Consider the following 18264-nt stretch of genomic DNA (forward strand, 5'->3'; position numbering starts at 1 on the left):
TTGAGGAACTGACACATCTCCTCCGACATGATGGAAAAATGCATGTCCTGGTTGCCCACTGTTACTCCACACACCCACTGTGGAGAGACAAGGACTCTTCTCTGGATGCCGGTTTTCTTAATGGGAACGTGAGCTGGTTGGAATTTGCACACAGTGCCCTTGCCTCCCTTCTGGAGGCTAGGGTGGGGCACGATGAGATCATAGTACACCGTGTATCTGTAGAGAGAACCAGTCTAAGCAAGGCCTCTTAACACTTGGGCCACCTGCTGCTCATTTTGAGCCCCTTGGTACGGTCTTAGTCTGAACCCTTTCTGGGAGCCTTTGCCCCCAGGAGGAGCTTATCATGCTGTCAGTTGCCTGGCACAGGCCTCGAGGAGGATTCAGAGTTAAGGTGGTGTGAGTGACTGCCTTGATAATACTGACTGAGTCTTGCAACTGTTGGCTGTGCAGGTTATCTCCCTCATGAAACGGTTCCTCTCCAGGGACCCCATTTTCCAGATCTGAGCAGTGCTTGGTATATGGCTGGGCCTGCTGATGGCTTGTTGTAGTCAAAGTTGTCCCCGAACACGGACACACTTTCTGATCCACAGGGATTTCAGAGAAGTATTTAGATGATAACTTTAACAAGTGCTCTTACGGACCCAGAGAACTGTTCTTCTAAGCAGCGGTTCTCAACCTTCCTAATGGTGCTGCCCACCCTATAATACAGCTCCTCATGTTGTGTTGACACCCCCCCACCCCGCCACAACTGTACTTTTGCTACTGTTATGGATTGTAATGTGAACGTCTGTGTTTTCCAGTGGTCTTAGGTGACCTCTGTGAAGAGGTTATCGAGCCCTTAAATTGAGAACTATTGTTCCAAGGTGAATGCATTGAAGGTTTGGCTCCAAGCTGTCTTGGCAGTTTCTTGAGACGCATCTAGAAGAGGCAGCATCAGGAAGGCTGCCCTGGAAGAGGGTATCGTGTTTGGATCCCTTGTCTTGTTTCCTGCTTCCTAGCATGACGGGTGTCTGACAGTGCACCTCCCTTCCCTCTCTACCATGATGCTCTGCTTCACCACGGTCTGCAAACAGCAGAGCTGGTGGACGTTGGACTGAGAACCGTGAGTCTGTGAGTCTTCTGTCCCATCCAGTCTTCCCTCTGGGAGTCGTTGCAGGGACGAGTGTCTCGGTTGATACCAGAGCCTGAGTTAGGGTCACTTTGTTAGGTTCACTTTGCTTTAGGGCAAAATAAGACATTCGTGCCAAGTCGAGGAACCTGTTTGCCCGCTGGTGACGAAGGTTCATGGCTCTAGGGTACACTATGGCCATTTTGTGTAATTTTAGTTGCTGTGAGTTGAGGCTACTATGGTCTTGACCTATTGAAGTTACTGTTCTCCAGTGTTGTGTCGACTCTGGGTATTTCCAGAAGGACTCATGCAAGCTAGGTGAGGAACCTGAATTTTGTGTGTTAGGGTCCAGGAGCGCCAGGAACCTGCTCACTGCCATCCACTGTCCTAGGACCTTCCTGACCTTTGCCCCCTTGGGACCTTTTGGTGGCTTCAACTCAGAGGCAGAGTTCACTACGCAGCCACAGTATTCGGTCACATCGCCCTCACTGGTTTGGTTGTGCCTCAGTTTCCCTGCTTGTGAAATACAAAGAAGACACCAGAAGGAGTTTCCCTGCTTGCGAAATACCAAGAGGACACCAGAAGGAGATCCACGTTCCTTCTTGCTTCAACACTCTGCTTCTGTGAGCTATTCGAAGCCTGAGTGTACCATGGAGGGCCGAAGCGAAGGGGCTGGTTAGTTGTACTCTCAACAGTAGTGTTCTTAGAGCGGAATGGCGTGGTTCATGTATTGCCAAGCACAGATCGGGCTGGGGTGGAGAGACGAAGTAATGGCGACCAAGAGTTGGTCCTTACTGTTCAGGGAAGAAACTTCGATAAGTAATCGTGCACAATTTGTTGAATTGGGTGGCGGCAGGATATGTAAGTGAGAAAGTAGCCGGCACCCGGAAGGAAAGCCTGGTTGGATTGGATGCTACATAGGTAGGGAGTGGGTGTCAGAATTCTGCCGAATTGGGATTTGAGGTCAGGAGTTGACTGGGAAATAGTGGAGGATGGTGAAGAACAAAGGAGCCAATGGGGAAGGCGCCGTCGATGCCCAGGAGGAGAGGCAGTCACCCCTCAGTCTGTCAGTGGGGAAGTGGGGTGGGGGCAGAGGTGTCTAGTAATAAGTCTTCATTCAGAAAGTGGCTCCCAAGACCCCACTGTGGACTGCAGGGTTTTTTTATCTAGATGTCTGGGCTGGCACCAGCTCTGACCTTGGGATTCTGAGACTTGAAACCTTGTGGAAACACTGACATGTGCACCGGGCTAGAGAGAATAATGCAGTGAGTTCCATTCCCCGATAAGGTAGGGTCGATGGTGACTAATTGTGGCCGTTTTGCTCTCTAGACATTAGCTGACTTCATAGACAGCACCCAGCTTTGCCGCCTGGGACTGGTCAGCCAGCACTGCCAGGACTCCATTATCCAACCCAGCCAAGCTGGTCACAGCCACATTTTTCTCAGCAGCTCGCCTGGGTTTGACTGTTTACAGCTCATTTGTTCAATGAGCATGCAAGCGAGATGGACACAGTTCTGCATTGGGCCCTTGGATTTTAATTTATAGAGTGACTGAATGCAAACACACAGAAGCTGGTGCCATTGAAGGAAATTTGTTACTCACGGCCCTCCAAATAAGAGAGGCTGTGTGCCGTTTTCTGTTCTCTGCAGTGCCATGCTTTTGTCTTTGAGAAGAGGAGTTATATTGGTGTTTAAATTTCATTCAACCCCCTCCTTTCCTTTATCCCCTTTCCTTGATGGTACAGATTCTAATGAAGTGTGTGTTTTGAACACACACTCCTAGGTTCTTGTGTTGGGAACTTAACAAAGGAGGAAGCTGGGGCCTTATCTGTGGTTAGACCACAAGGGCTCTCTCAGGAACGGATTAATGCTATCTTGGACTAGTTATCACAGGAGAAGGTTGTTAGAAAGCAAATTTGGCCCCTCTTGACCTCTGCCTCTCATGCCCTCTCTTGCCCTTCTGCCTTCCACCCTGGGAGCATGAAGGTTCTTACTGAACATGGACCTCACAGCTAGTTTAAGAAGTGAAGAAATAATTTCACTTCTTTATAAATCACCTAGTTTTTAATAACCTGCTATAGCAGCATAAGTTGACCAAAGAGGGGCAATATTATTTTTTTTCATTCCATTCTGTGTAGTAGGTCCAAAACAGCATTATTTGTTATCAAGTATAAGACTACCGCATCTACCTGAATGTTTCCCGCCTTTCGTCCTTGGCTGAGGTTACCAGCTAGATGGTGAGGTAGGGTTTTCATGTGCTTGGGAATAAGTTTTCTCTGGGTGGCCATGTTTTCCATATGGTAACAGGTTATTTCTTTTTGGTTTGGATTTTAGATATCACTCTTTTCTGCCCAATTCTTTTGTGTATACAAAATACTTGTGAAGTCCAGTTCCTCGGTGAAAACCCTTGAGGTACATTGTAAGAGGCTACTCTGCCCCTTTTCCTACAGAGATGGTTAAGCATCGGTGTTGGGTTTGATCTTGTGTTCTCTCTCTCTCTCTCTCTCTCTCTCTCTCTCTCTCTCTCTCTCTCACACACACACACACACACACACACACACACACTTTCTCTCACACACATACACATACACACACATACATACTTTCTCTCTCTCTCTCCCCCCCCTTCTGTGTGCAGACCTGTTCCTCTCTGTCTTTCCTAACACTAGAGAGATGTCTGGTGTTTGGCTGGTCTGGTCCCTCTTGATGGTGGACAGATATCTGTAGAGGTCTTGTTTTTCTCCCCCTCTGCCACTTACTTTCCATGCATTTTAATATATACACTGGGACAGTGCCTTTCCCTCTAACGATGGGTATAACAGGTGACTGTCTGCATTGGTTTGCAGTGGTTGACACCTATACTTTGCTGACTAGAACCGGTGTTCTCAAGTATCCTATTCCAAACATAGCTAGTTTTACAATCCTAGTAGGACTTGGCCAGTCTGGGTTTTAATTACTAAAATAAAAAAATGCATATTTTATTCAGTGTGCATGAGAGTTTTGCCTGCAAGCATGTCTGTGTGCTGAGTTGGTGCCTGGTGCTCGTGGAAGCCAGCAGAGTGTGTCTAACCCCTGGGACTGGAGTTCAGATGGTTCTGAGCTGCCATGTGGGTGCTGAGAATCAAACCACCGTCCTCTGGAAGAACAGCAGCTCTTAGCCTCTGAGCCAGCTCTCTGGGCCAAACTGGAGGCTTGGAGTGTAGCCATTTGGGTGAAACAAAGAAACAAACAGCTAGATTGATTGACTCTTGCCTTCCACATCTCCTTACACCAGGGCACTGGTGGTGCTGGGCTTGCCTGAGTCTCAGAATTGGGCCAGTTTGATAGGATGTTTTAGGACTGACTCTAGCAGGGATTGAACCTCTCAGAGATACGGACTCGTTTGCCTCCCAACTCTTTACTTCTTCCTAGACTTGCAAATTGGAAGGTTTTAATTTGATAATTTTTGCATGGAATCATAGCTTTACTATGACCTCCAGGCTTCCCCATACTTTTATTAGTTGCTGGAACCTTGCAGGCTCTCTCTCTCTCTCTCTCTCTCTCTCTCTCTCTCTCTCTCTCCCCCCTCCCTCTCTCCCTCCCTCCCTCTCTTCCTCCCTCTCTCTCTCTCTCTCTCTCTCTCACACACACACACACACACACACACACACACACACACACTTCCTTGGTCAGAGCCCCTATCAGGGGTAATGGGGGAGGCTGGCATCCTAGATTCTGTTCTGTGTTATCCACCCAGGCAAGACTGCAGCTGGTAAGATTATCAGCTGCCTGGGGCACTCTGGGCCACACTTGGGAAGCCAAGCATTAGACTTCTTACTGCTTCTGGCAGGTTGTGCCTTCCTAGCCTGGGAGGGAGAACACATCTTCTCCCTGGTCCCAAGAACTTAATGTGTCTTCAAGCCCCTCACATCTTCTCCTCCTCCCCCTTTCTCTCCACCTTCTGCTTTCCTTTCTTCCAGTCAGAATGCAGAGTTTCTGCAATTCAGGGCCTGGGTGTCTTTGCACAGCAGTAGCGGATAGCTATCTGTTTAACTCTAGTAGCATCTTCCCTTGGTCACGCCTAGGGAGCACTAACTGTCCGTGTGCAATGCTGGCCCCTGCCTAGCCTGGCATTTATTAATCTACAGTATTTGAGAAGGTTGCAGGGAACAGTTGCCTAGTAAATTCAGACATGACATTAGAATATGAATGGTGCATGTGTTTTCAAAGTGGACACCACGGAGCTATGGCACACAGTGCAAGCATCTGAGGGTCTGCGACGTCCGTCTTCGTCTGAGTGTTCTGTGGGAGGCAAGGCCGATGTCTTCCTGGACTTCCTAGCATGAAGGCAACGTGGATCAACTCCTCTGGCTGCATGCTCTGAACGTGAGCATTGGAGAGATGCAGAAGCCGTCAGCAGAAGCACAGTTCTCACTCGGTGTAATTTAACACTGCAAATGGCTTGCTTTGCAACTATTACCTTAAAAGACATTTATTTAGAGTTTCTCAGGGTGGATGTTTCTGGCCAGATGTCAACAGCTACAACCCACCTGCACAAAGGACACACACACACACACACATATATAATTTTTTTTAAAAATTATTTCCAGATGTTAAGAGGACCTGAAATGGAGCTGTTTGAGACCTATGGTGTTTTTATAATTATTATTTGTTTCTTGAAAGTTTTATTTATATGTGGATATTGATCAGTGAAATTTTTGTTTATACAATGGAGATTGATCATAGCCATTCACCACTACACCCCTCTGACTCCCCCAGAACCCCAGCTCATCTCCATCCCGTTCCCATGTCCCCCTTCTCATTGCTATTAACATCTCCAAATCTAATCAGTGTTGCCCGTAATGTGCATGGGCGTGAGAATCAAACCATGGTCCTCTGGAAGAACAGCAGCTCTTAGCCGCTGAGCCAGCTCTCTGGGCGGAACTGGAGGCTTTGAGTGTAGCAGTTTGGGTGAAACAAAGAAGCAGACAGCTAGATTGCTCAACTCTTGCCTTCCACAACTGCACTGCGAGCAACCAGTCAGCAGCCATATCCCCAAAGGAGAGTGACTCTCTTCCTCTACTCCTATTAAGTACCAATATCTTCTCTGATGGAGATGCAGCCTCTGGGAGCCCTGACCTGCTCGTGCTGGGATTTTGACCAGCTTGATCCTGTAGAGATAGCCACAGCTGCTGTAATTGCTCTGGCTGTGACACGACTGTTGCCTACAAGTCAGCATTTCAAGGCTCTCCTTTCTGTTCTGTGGCTTCTTATATTCTTTCCGCCCCCTCTTCTGTGAAGTTCCTGGGCTTGGGTGGTGGAGGTTGACAGAGACGACCTACCCATGGCTCGACACCGAGTGTCATTCCTACTCAGCTCTTTGACCAGTTATGAGTCTCTGCCTTAACCCCTACCCACGGTAAAAGGAAACATCTTTGACCAAAGTTGAGAGAAACCCAAATCTAGGGTATGCACATAAATACTTAGAATACAGTGCAGTTCGATAGTATGGCCGCTTAAGAAAACAGTAGCAGTAAGTTCCCTGCTTGGGCCTATGGTTTCCCTAGTCATGGACTTTTGATCATGTATAGCATACAAGGCATGCATTTCCTCCTGCGGAGCAGGCCTCACAGGCAGTCAGAAAGTGGAATACATATGTGTGTGGTGTGTGTGTGTGTGTGTGTGTGTGTGTCTTTTCTTTTTCTTTCTTTATTAGATATATTTCTTTATTTACGTTTCATATGTTATTCCCTTTCCCAGTTTCCTGTCCATAAGCCCCCCTATTCCCTTCTCCTCCCCCATAAGGGTGTTCCCCCCATTCACCTCCCTTACCATCCACCCTCTGACATTCCCCTGCACTGGGAGTCCAACCTTGGCAGGACCAAGGGCTTCCCCTTCCACTGATGCCCAGAAAGGTTATCCTCTGATACATATGCAGTTGGAGCCATGGGTCAGTCCATGTATAGTCTTTGGGTAGTGGTTTAGTCCCTGGAAGCTCTGGTTGGTTGGCATTGTTGTTCTTATGGGGTTGCAAGCCCCTTCAGCTCTTTCAATCCTTCCTCTAATTCCCCCAAAGGGGTCCTGTTCTCAGTTCGGTGGTTTGCTGCTAGCATTCACCTCTGTATTGGACATGCTCTGGATGTGTCTCTCAGGAGAGATCTATATCCGGTCCCTTTCAGCATGCACTTCTTAGTTTCATCAATCTTATCTAGTTTTGGTGGATATGTATATGTCTGGGCCATATGTGGGGCAGGCTCTGAATGGCCGTTCCTTCAGTCGCTGCTCTAAACTTTGCCTCCATATCCCCTCCTATGGATAGTTTTGTTCCCCCCTTTAAGAAGGAGTGGAAACATCCACATTTTGGTCATCCTTCTTCTTGAGCTTCCTGTGGTCTGTGTACTGCATCGTGGGTAGTTCGAGCTTTTGGGCTAATATCCTCTTATCAATGAGTGCATACCAAATGTATTTTTCTGTGATTGGGTTACCTCACTCATTTAATTAGTTTAGAAACTGTTGGATTTCATAAGGTTCCTTCACATAACCTTAGTTTTGCTGACCCAGCCTCCACCTCACCCTTCCCCCATCTCCATATCCCCACTTCAACCTTTAATCCTGAACATTTCCCCTTCTGTTCATGCTACCTGTGTTCCAATACTCCATTCTAATTGAAAATTTGTATTTTGTATGTGTGTGGGTAGAGTACCATCGTGTGTGTGTGTGTGTGTGTAAGGGCCAGTTTACAGGAGTCAGTTCTCTCCTTTCACCCTGTGAGTCCCAGTGTGGATCTGTCAACGTGTTGGGCTAGTGTATGACTAACCTCTCTTGATCTTTACTAAAATCCACCCAGCCTTCCTTGGCAGGGGGCAGGGGGTGTCTCCTATCTTGCCAAGGGGCTGTCCGTGCCACCTTCGTGATGTTCAATGGGACACTGTGAGTGATTCCCTTCAGAGGTGCTATGGCAGCACGAACAGTCGTAACCCGGGTAATCAAACTGTGACATTCTTCCAAAGCTAGAGCTTCAAGTATCGCGTGACACTCATAAGAAATGTTAGGAATTTGAAGCTTTTAGATTGGGTATGCTCAGCTAGCAAAGTCTACGCCGGTATTTCTAAATCTGACAAAAAAAAAAAAAAAAGAGAGATCTGAAGTGCTTCTGGCGTCTAGCGTTTCAGATAGGAGAGACTCAGCATTCGTTCTTCACAAATGAATATAAATGAAACAGATGTGCTCTAGGGTGGGAGGTTCTGAGGTGCAGGAATGTTTGCATGGGTACGGCTTGGACTTCCTTCTGGGTTGCTTGCCTTCTGGAATGCTGAACCATGGTTAGGGTTGGGAATACTGCGTAAGTTAAGTGGATGGGGATTTATTTCTAACAGGTGGCCTTTATTCCTGAACCTTGAAGGTCCAGGTAGCGTTGGCTGAATGGAGAAGGTGGGAAAGATACGCAGAAGAAGATACTCCAGAAGAAGGAGGTGGGGGTATTGGGGGCTGTGAGCGGAAGTACCCATTTGAGCCTGGCCCTGGCCACATGACCATACTCACCAACACCATCACTGCCAGTGATCTTGTGCCGTGCTTTTTCCCCAAAGGAAAACCACTGTCGCCGAATCAAGATCCTTGGAGACTGCTACTACTGTGTGTCTGGCCTCACCCAGCCCAAGACGGATCACGCCCACTGCTGTGTGGAGATGGGACTTGACATGATCGATACCATCACGTGAGTGTCACACTGTGGCGAGCTCTGTCTAGAGCTGCAGAGGCCGAGGCGGCCGTAGGAGGGGGCCGGTTCCCACCTCCCCTGGAGGATGATGCAGAGGTGACCCCTGCTCGTGATTTACGATGTCATTCTTTGTCCACAGAAGTCCTTTGTGTATCTAGTGTGCCTGAGATGTGGAAGAGGAAGGGATCTTTGTGACTGAGCTTGGGGAGACACTGGGAAAGACTGAGGGCCTTTTAAAAGCCAGTGAATGCCTCCAGTGCTCTGGGGAGAGAGGGCTGAAGTCTGGGTTGAGTGGGTTCTCCTGTGAGACCCAGGGTGTGGAATCCAGTGCACGTGGGGACATCTACACAGTTGGAGCTTTGGAATAGGCAGAAGGAAGGAACCGGAAGGAGCCAGCAACATGGCTGCCCTGAACACCAGTGTTGGCTCTTTGGGAATTAGCTCTCCGGAGTTGCTCCTGTCAAAAGTCTCTGATAAGTTCCACTCTGTCCCTGAGGGTAAAAAAGTTCCTGGTGCCCACCCTGAATCCCGAGATGCAGAGCCACTGCCTTGGGGCAAAATTGCCTTCGACAAGTGTTCTGCTGAGAAAGATCAGGAAGTGGGTGTGGGGACAAGACCTGGCAGTGGCTACCTTTTGTTCCTTGGAAGGATGTTATGTCGTGTGCCACATGTCACGTCAAATCTCTGCTATGTTGCCTGAGAGATGGCTTAGTGGTTAAGAGCACTGGCTACTTTCCTAGAGGACCTGGGTTTGATTCCTAGCACCCACATGGTGGCTCACAATGGTTGAAAACTCTAGTTCCGGGGGGTCTGACACCCATCTTTCTGGCCTTCACAGGCACTGCATGCTGTGAGCTACAGATATAGCAAACATACATATATATATAATATATATTATATATGCATATATACATATATACATACACATATAATAAAAATAAATGCAATATTTAAAAAATAAAAATATACATGTGGCAGCACACAACAGATCATCTGCCATGTCCTGCCCTGTCACATGGTCACCATTCCTTATCTGTGTCTTGTATCACATCCTATACCAACTAACTATATTTTACATCAAACCATCTGTCATATTTTATCATTAGTGAATCAGTGTATTGTGTCATATATTATGTTGTGTGTCACATATACCCCATGATCCCATATTCAATGATACCGTACTGTTACTGACTCCAAGTATGTTAATTTGCTGGTCAACAGGTGCCTAGTGAGTTCAGGACAGGTTGTTGGGACAAGGACAACATGTAATCCATAAAGTGAGCAAAACCAAGAAGAGAGCAGACTCATGATCCGGAAGATCATATTCACAGTCTTTAGGACCTTTTTCTCTAATTTAGGCAAAGCTTTGAATTAGGAAACAGTGAATTAAAGTATACTTCTATCCGTGTTGAAATTGTCATAATGTAGCCCATTGTTTTTTATATTTATCTGCATTAACAACAGAAGGGGGAAAAGGAGAAGCAATCGATGAGATCTGGTGGCTGGTGAGCTGTGGATTCGATGGCTGCTAGTTAGGGCCTTGTGATTGATGGGGCTATGTGTGCAGTGAGGGTGTCCCTGTAAATGCAGAGGACAGACCCAGTGTAGCAGAGCCCGTGCTACCCTCCGAAGCATAGCATGGCTACATCCCACATCGCAGTCTACATCATTCTATCATTCTCTCTCTCTCTCTCTCTCTCTCTCTCTCTTTCTCTCTCTTTCTCTCATCCATCCATCTATTGTCTGTCTCTCTGTCTGTCTATCTATCTGTCTATCTCTCATCCATCCGTCCATCTATTATCTGTCCATCTATATCTATCTATCTATCTATCTATCTATCTATCTATCTATCTATCTATCTATCTATCATCTGTCTATCTATCTATCTCTCATCCATCCATCCATTATCTCTCTATCTCTCATCCATCCATCCATCTATCTATTATCTGTCTGTCTATCTATGTCTCATCCATCCATCCATCTAATATCTGTCTGTCTGTCTATCTATCTATCTATCTATCTATCTATCTCTCATCCATCCATCCATCCATCTATTATCTGTCTGTCTGTCTGTCTATCTATCTCTCATCCATCCATCCATTATCTGTCTGTCTGTCTGTCTATCTATCTATCTATCTATCTCTCATCCATCCATCCATTATCTCTCTGTCTCTCATCCATCCATCCATCTATCTATTATCTGTCTGTCTATCTATGTCTCATCCATCCATCCATCTAATATCTGTCTGTCTGTCTGTCTATCTATCTATCTATCTATCTATCTATCTATCTATCTATCTCTCATCCATCCATCCATCCATCTATTATCTGTCTGTCTGTCTGTCTATCTATCTCTCATCCATCCATCCATTATCTGTCTGTCTGTCTGTCTATCTATCTATCTATCTATCTATCTATCTATCTCTCATCCATCCATCCATTATCTCTCTGTCTCTCTGTCTGTCTATCTATCTGTCTATCTCTCATCCATCCGTCCATCTATTATCTGTCTGTCCATCTATATCTATCTATCTATCTATCTATCTATCTATCTATCTATCTATCTATCTCTCATCCATCCATCCATTATCTCTCTGTCTCTCTGTCTGTCTATCTATCTGTCTATCTCTCATCCATCCGTCCATCTATTATCTGTCTGTCCATCTATATCTATCTATCTATCTATCTATCTATCTATCTATCTATCTATCTATCATCTGTCTATCTATCTATCTCTCATCCATCCATCCATTATCTCTCTATCTCTCATCCATCCATCCATCTATCTATTATCTGTCTGTCTATCTATGTCTCATCCATCCATCCATCTAATATCTGTCTGTCTGTCTGTCTGTCTATCTATCTATCTATCTATCTATCTATCTATCTCTCATCCATCCATCCATCCATCTATTATCTGTCTGTCTGTCTATCTATCTCTCATCCATCCATCCATTATCTGTCTGTCTGTCTATCTATCTATCTATCTATCTATCTATCTCTCATCCATCCATCCATTATCTCTCTGTCTATCTCTCATCCATCCATCCATCTATCTATTATCTGTCTGTCTGTCTATCTATGTCTCATCCATCCATCCATCTATCTAATATCTGTCTGTCTATCTATCTATCTATCTCTCATCCATCCATCCATCTATTATCTGTCTGTCTGTCTGTCTGTCTGTCTATCTATCTATCTATCTATCTATCTATCATCTGTCTATCTATCTATCTCTCATCCATCCATCCATTATCTCTCTGTCTATCTCTCATCCATCCATTATCTCTCTGTCTATCTCTCATCCATCCATCTATCTATTATCTGTCTGTCTGTCTGTCTATCTATGTATCATCCATCCATCTATCTAATATCTGTCTGTCTGTCTATCTATCTATCTATCTATTTATCTCTCATCCATCCATCCATCTATTATCTGTCTATCTCTCATCCATCCATCCATTATCTGTCTGTCTGTCTGTCTATCTATCTATCTATCTATCTATCTATCTATCTATCTATCTATCTATCGATCTATCTATCAATCAGTCCACTACACAGATCCAGGTAAAGTTGGGTGGGCACTCCAGCTGACTGGGCTGACCAGGCTGCTCACAATGGCTGTGTCCTGGATGCAGGACACCTCTCCTGTCCCTTCTTCCTGGCAGCTTTACCTCTCTTCTGGTCTCTCCATGGTCAGGAGCCTTATTTCTCACTCGGGCCTCAGACCTTTCTTTCCTTCTAGTCTCTCTGTGAGGCTGGCATGTGCCTGGGTTCTAAGGCATTTCTGTGGGGTGCCCTTTCCGGCTGCTACTCAGGAGATGCCACATCTGCCTGCTGAGGCTGAGCCTGTATCTCACCACCTTGCCCAACTCGCTCTGCTTTGCGGTCTCCTCGTGAGAGACTGGTGAGCCCCAGGGGCTGTGCAGCCTTGTTTTAACCTTCCTGGACTGCTTTCCTCTCTGTTTTAAAGTCCTACAACCTCAAGATCACACAATCCTAGAGTCTTTATACGAATTGAATTTCTGGCTCTGGACTGGAAGGAACAAGCAGCTGAGTTAATCCAAGAGACACCCAACAGCCTTTCTTCCTGTGGGAACTGCACAGAGCCAGGGATAGCCCATGTGTGCTCAGCCTTGGCTGGCTTCTGGGTCTCCCAGGAAGGTTCCATATGGCAACTGGCACCTTCCCTTCTAGCCATACCAGCCTGTGTTTGTTCCTGTTTCAGAGGGGTGCACAGAAACATACGAGACAGAACCTGTTTATCAAGAGGACCAGCATGTCCGGGCAAAGCAGGATGTTCATGTGTTTTTGTTTCTTGACCTTGGAGTGGAGAATCTAGGAACTTTGGAAACACTGCGATCTCAGGAGCATGAGAGAAGTGAGCGCTGGCTCACGCATGCGCAGAGGCCATGCTGAGCCTTGCACTGTATGCACTAATGTGGGGGCAGTGCCTATGCCCTTAGCTACACCTTCCTTCTGTCTGGAGCCATCTGGACCAGGATTAGCTCCCACTATCTAGAGGAAGCCAGAGGACTTCAAGGGGTTGGATTCTGTTGATTCTGAAATGACCTCGTTTTTTCAAAAGATACCCAGGTGATGGACAGTGTACCCCAGTCCCAGGGCTCACCAGTCAATAGCCGAGCCCGTGGACCAGAACTGCCCATTTTCAGGGGCCACAGGTATTCTGTAGGCTGGACACAGAGCTTTCTGAGACCCATGGACCAGCCTGGTTATGGGAAGATTCTGGAACGATTTCCCGGAACCACTTCCTCCTTCACATCTCTTAGATTCCTGGTACAGTGATGAAGGGTCGCGGGTAGGCCACTGTCCTCTGACCATGCTGTGTTGGGACTCTGAGATCAGCTCCTGAGTCCAGCTGAGGCTTTGCTGGCAGCAGCTGCACCAGGATGGCGGGCCGTTGAAAGCGTGATCATCCGTTTTGACACTTATGCATACCGGATGGGCTAGCACAGGAAAGGGGCACCGCCTGCCGAAGAAAGGCCAAAGTCACTGTAAGAGCTGGGACAAACATTGTTCCAGATGTAGATGCAGACAGAACAATTTCAGGCTGGCCCTGATTTTCCCCAGGCTAGACCATCCGGACCCTTCCTTGTCAATGGCTGTGTAAAAATCTAGTTATTTCTAATTCCCAGACTGCTCAAGCCTATGGGTAAAATGGACACAAACATTTACTTAAGTTTTCTCTCCTAACCTTTAAACTCAGGCCACGCATGCCTGTTTTCTTTTCATTGATTGGTTCACAGGTCAAGGGCATTGTCTGTCCCAGGCCTGTAATCATAGGCAGCTCTGGAATGGACCCAGAGTGGGACAGGGAGGCCTGCTAAGCTAAATTGTTGAGCCTCTGTGTTCCCCAAGTATACATCCTTGTGATGCCGTACCCCAGAAGAAAGGGTTTTAGGGTCATCTCTTCATTGGTTATGCCAGGGTTGGTAGGGCAGACTCCTCCTGTGTCCTAATGGTGAGGCAACCCCTGGCCTGATATTGATGGACCTCTCAAGGACTTCTATGCCGCTCAGGCCTCAGAGTAACCCCTCCTGAGCTCTGCTCCCAGATGCCCACGAGGGCAGAGATCACTGGGACTTTTCTCCTGCTGGTGTAGTAGTTGGGGTCTTTTCCCACCCTAGTATCATCTATGCCTTCCCCCCTTTCTGCTTGTACTCCTCCCTCTCCATTTTTCTGAGTGATCCCAGGACCTCTGATTGCAGAGGACACAGAGGCCGGCAGGTTCCTGGAGCTTCATTTTCCAAATGAATGCTCCATCCTTTGCCTGTGAATGGAATCCCGGTGGTTGTGAGGAAGGACTGGGTGTTTCTCAGATGCAGTAGCTGAGTGGGAGGATTCCAGCAGCCTCTGCAGGGGATGATTCACCAGCCCCCAGACAGAAGGAGCCATCCCCAAAGAGGGAGGCTTTCCACTGCCGGATTTCCCCAGGATTCCCTCTGCTGTGCTGCCCATGGCCCTATCCAAGTCTGTCTACGTCACAGGGAAGCCCCTGCTGGCACACGTGTGATGGGAACAATGGTCACATTCTCCTTCCCCAGGCCCTGCAAGTGCACAAAGTACTTTTTCTAAATCGATTTTATCTAGCTAGGGTCTCGCTCTTGAGTTTCTCTTTCAACTGCTCTGATGAAGTAAGTTACTAGGAAACGCACAGGTTTTCCCAAATGGCCACCTCTGAGCTGGTGAGAACAGCCCAGGGTCATCGGTAAGTCAATAGTGGGTGCTGGTGGGCTCCAGGCTGAAGTTCTGATACCCAGGTATCTCTTCCTTAAGCTGGGTGTATGTGAGTCACAGTTTCTCAGTGTAGACTAACCTAGAGGATCACTGTGTCTAATGACTGGACTCTGCGTTTTAAAGTCAGTCTTGTGGATATTTTTAAGAAGCACTTTTCTCTGGGGGTGGAGCATGCTATGTGTCTCCCCAAACTTCCACTCTCCACAAAGAATCTGTTGTAATGTTTAGAGGACCTGGGCATGCCCAGACTGTCTATCATATTGCATTTCTATAGAGCCAAGGCCCTGGAGAGGCAGTTTAGAGCCCATGTGTCCAGGGAGCATGTTTGGGCAGCATTTCGTTGAAAGGGTTTGCTGTGTTCTTCTATCATGCTAGGGTGAGACTGGGGGCTGCCTCAGGCAAGTGCGTTGTCATTGCTTCTGGAAAAAATCCTGCCTAGCCGACAGCAAATCACCCTTTAGAGTGTCCGGGCCTCCCTTTTATTTTATTCTATTTTTTTTCTGTTGTGTGCACAGCTGTATCCGTAGTGCTTGGAAGAATGGCTAAGAGGAGTGAACTCAATAGGTTGTTGCTGAACAGAACAGAGATTCGGCCTTTCATCTTTGCTCTGGGTTTTATGTCAGCCAGGATCTGTTTACACCAGGAGGAAGGGAGGGAGGGAGGGAGGGAGGGAGGGAGGGAGGGAGGGAGGGAGGGAGGGAGGGTTGGCTTCATCCTATTGGGATCCAGCACCAAAGGTCAGGGCCAGGGCTGCATTGTGTTTCCTTCATAGACAATTCTTGTGATAAATAAACTTCTCCGAGAGCATCATGGGAAAGACATGTAGGATGAATGAAGCAGAAGTGTCCTGGAAACGAAGTGAAAGGCTTTGTTGGCTTTGGACAGAGCACGCCTGTGTAAAAGGCAGCCAAGCAGAGCCTCAGCTGAACAGCTGGGTGTGCTGTTTCTTTAGAAGACACTCTCTGGGGTGCTGTGGATTCCACGGTGCCAGCCTTGACGTACCAGAGGCCGAAGCTGCCAGGAAAGACTGAGCGTTGGCAGAAGTTGCTGGGTGCCAGACATGTGGGCTTTGGCAGATCCCAGCTCTTGGGGATCCAAAACCGCTGGCTTGGAAGGCTCAAGGGAACTCGTGGGCATTTGCGGACGGGGCAGATGCATGCCCCAGCAGTCCCCAGGCTACCTTGTCTTTTGTGGCTGCAGAAACGGAAGTGGTGAACGCACTCCAGAACACCAAGGGCAGGTGTCTTTGCGAGCATTGCTCACGTGGGTTTTGAAATTCAAATTCTATTTTTAGGGTTTTGTTTCAGTGTCTCTTATCAGAGATTGGCAGACAGCTGGGAGTAAAGTTAAAAGTTTAAAAGTTCCACTTAGGTGTAAAACAAAATGGCTCTAGCCTTAGCAAGCCCAGTCCTCCACATGCACTTCTTGGGGATAGGGGGATCATTGAAACTGATCGGGTGTTAGCAATTCAGGTCCCTGCCCTTGGGCTGCATCTGGCTCTGGCATCTTGCCTGGCCAAACACAGAGGCAGGGGCAGTTGTCCTTTTGGAAGAGAGTTCAGAGGAGCACCTGGTGGGGTCCGGGGCAGCCTAGAGGGTGTGGAGCTGTGCTGTGCACATGTTCCTGGTGGGAATAGGGTAAGCAGTTTGTAAACCAAAGTCAGGGTGAAGGTAAGCCAGAGGGAGGGCGTGGCCAATACATATGTGCTATTTTATTATTGAAAATGTGGCTGCCAGAGCCCTCCTCGGGGATAGCAAAGGGCAGAGGGTAGAGCAGGCTGAGGCCCACTGAGGGCCCTACTGTTTGTCATATGATCATCACGCACCCTCAGGGACAAGGGCATGGTTGTACTTCCCAGGGTCCTTCATGGAACATTCCTTGGTGTTCTCTATTAGTGAAATAAAAGAAGCCTGCAGGAGGCGGTTTACACGTCCTGCATTGAGGTGCCCTGAGACAGCTCTGAAGAAGCTCTAGAGATCGTCAGAGCTGACGTCAGCAGAGCTGGGCTCATGTGCCAGTGGTGGATCCCCAGTTGGTCAGATTGGCTGGGTTCCCCAGTCCTTAATTCCCTCTGCGCTTGCTCTGCCTCTCCCACTTCCCCAGAATTGTTTCCTCAGAGAGAAGACCTACATTGAGGTCCTAGACTCAATTCTCTTTGGGGATTTCCCTAGTGAGGAGGGGCAAGAAGGAGATGTTGGGGGCTCACAGAGCTCACTGAACATCGATGTGGCTGACGTTTTAGCTCACAGGCAGGCAGAGATGTGCTGCTGTCTCTGACCAGACCTCCACGTACCCGTCACATTACAACTCCATACAGCCAGTTCCCCTACACTCATGGCCTCACGGTGCAGCCCACAGCAGCCCATTGAGGGAGCTGCCAGGCAACCTTCAGCCCCATGCCCTGTACCTGTGTTACAGATCCGTGGCTGAGGCTACTGAAGTAGACCTGAACATGCGTGTGGGCCTACACACTGGCAGGGTCCTCTGTGGTGTCCTGGGCCTACGCAAGTGGCAGTACGACGTATGGTCCAACGACGTCACCCTGGCCAATGTCATGGAGGCTGCTGGCTTACCAGGGTAAGTTGGACTCTGGGTGGAAGAGTGCCTTTACTAGAGTCCTCATTTCAGGCCTGGATCCTGATGGTCCTTGGGTAGGTTCTGCTTTGACCCTCCAGGACCCAGCGCACATCTGCAGAAAGCTAGTGTGGGTCAGACGAGGTGTGCATGGGGACTTTGTCCTGATACATGGGCTATGCCCATGCATTATTATTACTTCCTTGTTTTATTTTCTCAAACCTGTACATGGGAAACTCTGACTTTAGTGCTTCCTTTAGTGACTCAGTCATGTCCTGCCCACTTGCCCCATCTCTTAGTCAGCTACAGAGTTTGAATGTGAACATTCCCTACAGGGGATCCAGAATAAGTGCAGGGAAGAGGTGGTTTGAAATGCAGTGGGTCAGAGAAGCAGATGTGGGTTGAGGGTCCCATGTCATTTTCTACTGCCCTCTGCCCTCTGCCCTCTGCCCTCTGCCCTCTGCCCTCTGCCCTCTGCCCTCTGCCCTCTGCCCTCTGCCCTCTGCCCTCTGCTCACCAGCAACCATGATCTTCAGCTTCTCATCGGGCTGGCTGTGAAGTCCCCCTCTCCCCCTTTAACTCTGTTTTGTTCTCATTGACTCTATTTCTCTCTTCTGGTTGTTTCT

The 18264-nt window shown here is 47.8% G+C and overlaps 1 protein-coding gene across 1 annotated transcript in view; it reads left to right on the top strand.

Annotated features, from left to right (window-relative positions):
* Adcy1 (adenylate cyclase 1) overlaps positions 1 to 18264 on the top strand; it is a 109321-nt gene that overhangs the window by 57158 nt on the left and 33899 nt on the right. Inside the window, 2 exon segments of the mRNA NM_001107239.1 lie at positions 8676 to 8803; positions 17483 to 17641. Of these exon segments, the coding sequence (NP_001100709.1) occupies positions 8676 to 8803; positions 17483 to 17641 (287 nt within the window).

The sequence above is a fragment of the Rattus norvegicus genome, chromosome 14 (assembly GCF_021556685.1).
Source record: "Rattus norvegicus strain SHRSP/BbbUtx chromosome 14, alternate assembly SHRSP_T2T, whole genome shotgun sequence".
Taxonomy (NCBI): domain Eukaryota; kingdom Metazoa; phylum Chordata; class Mammalia; order Rodentia; family Muridae; genus Rattus; species Rattus norvegicus.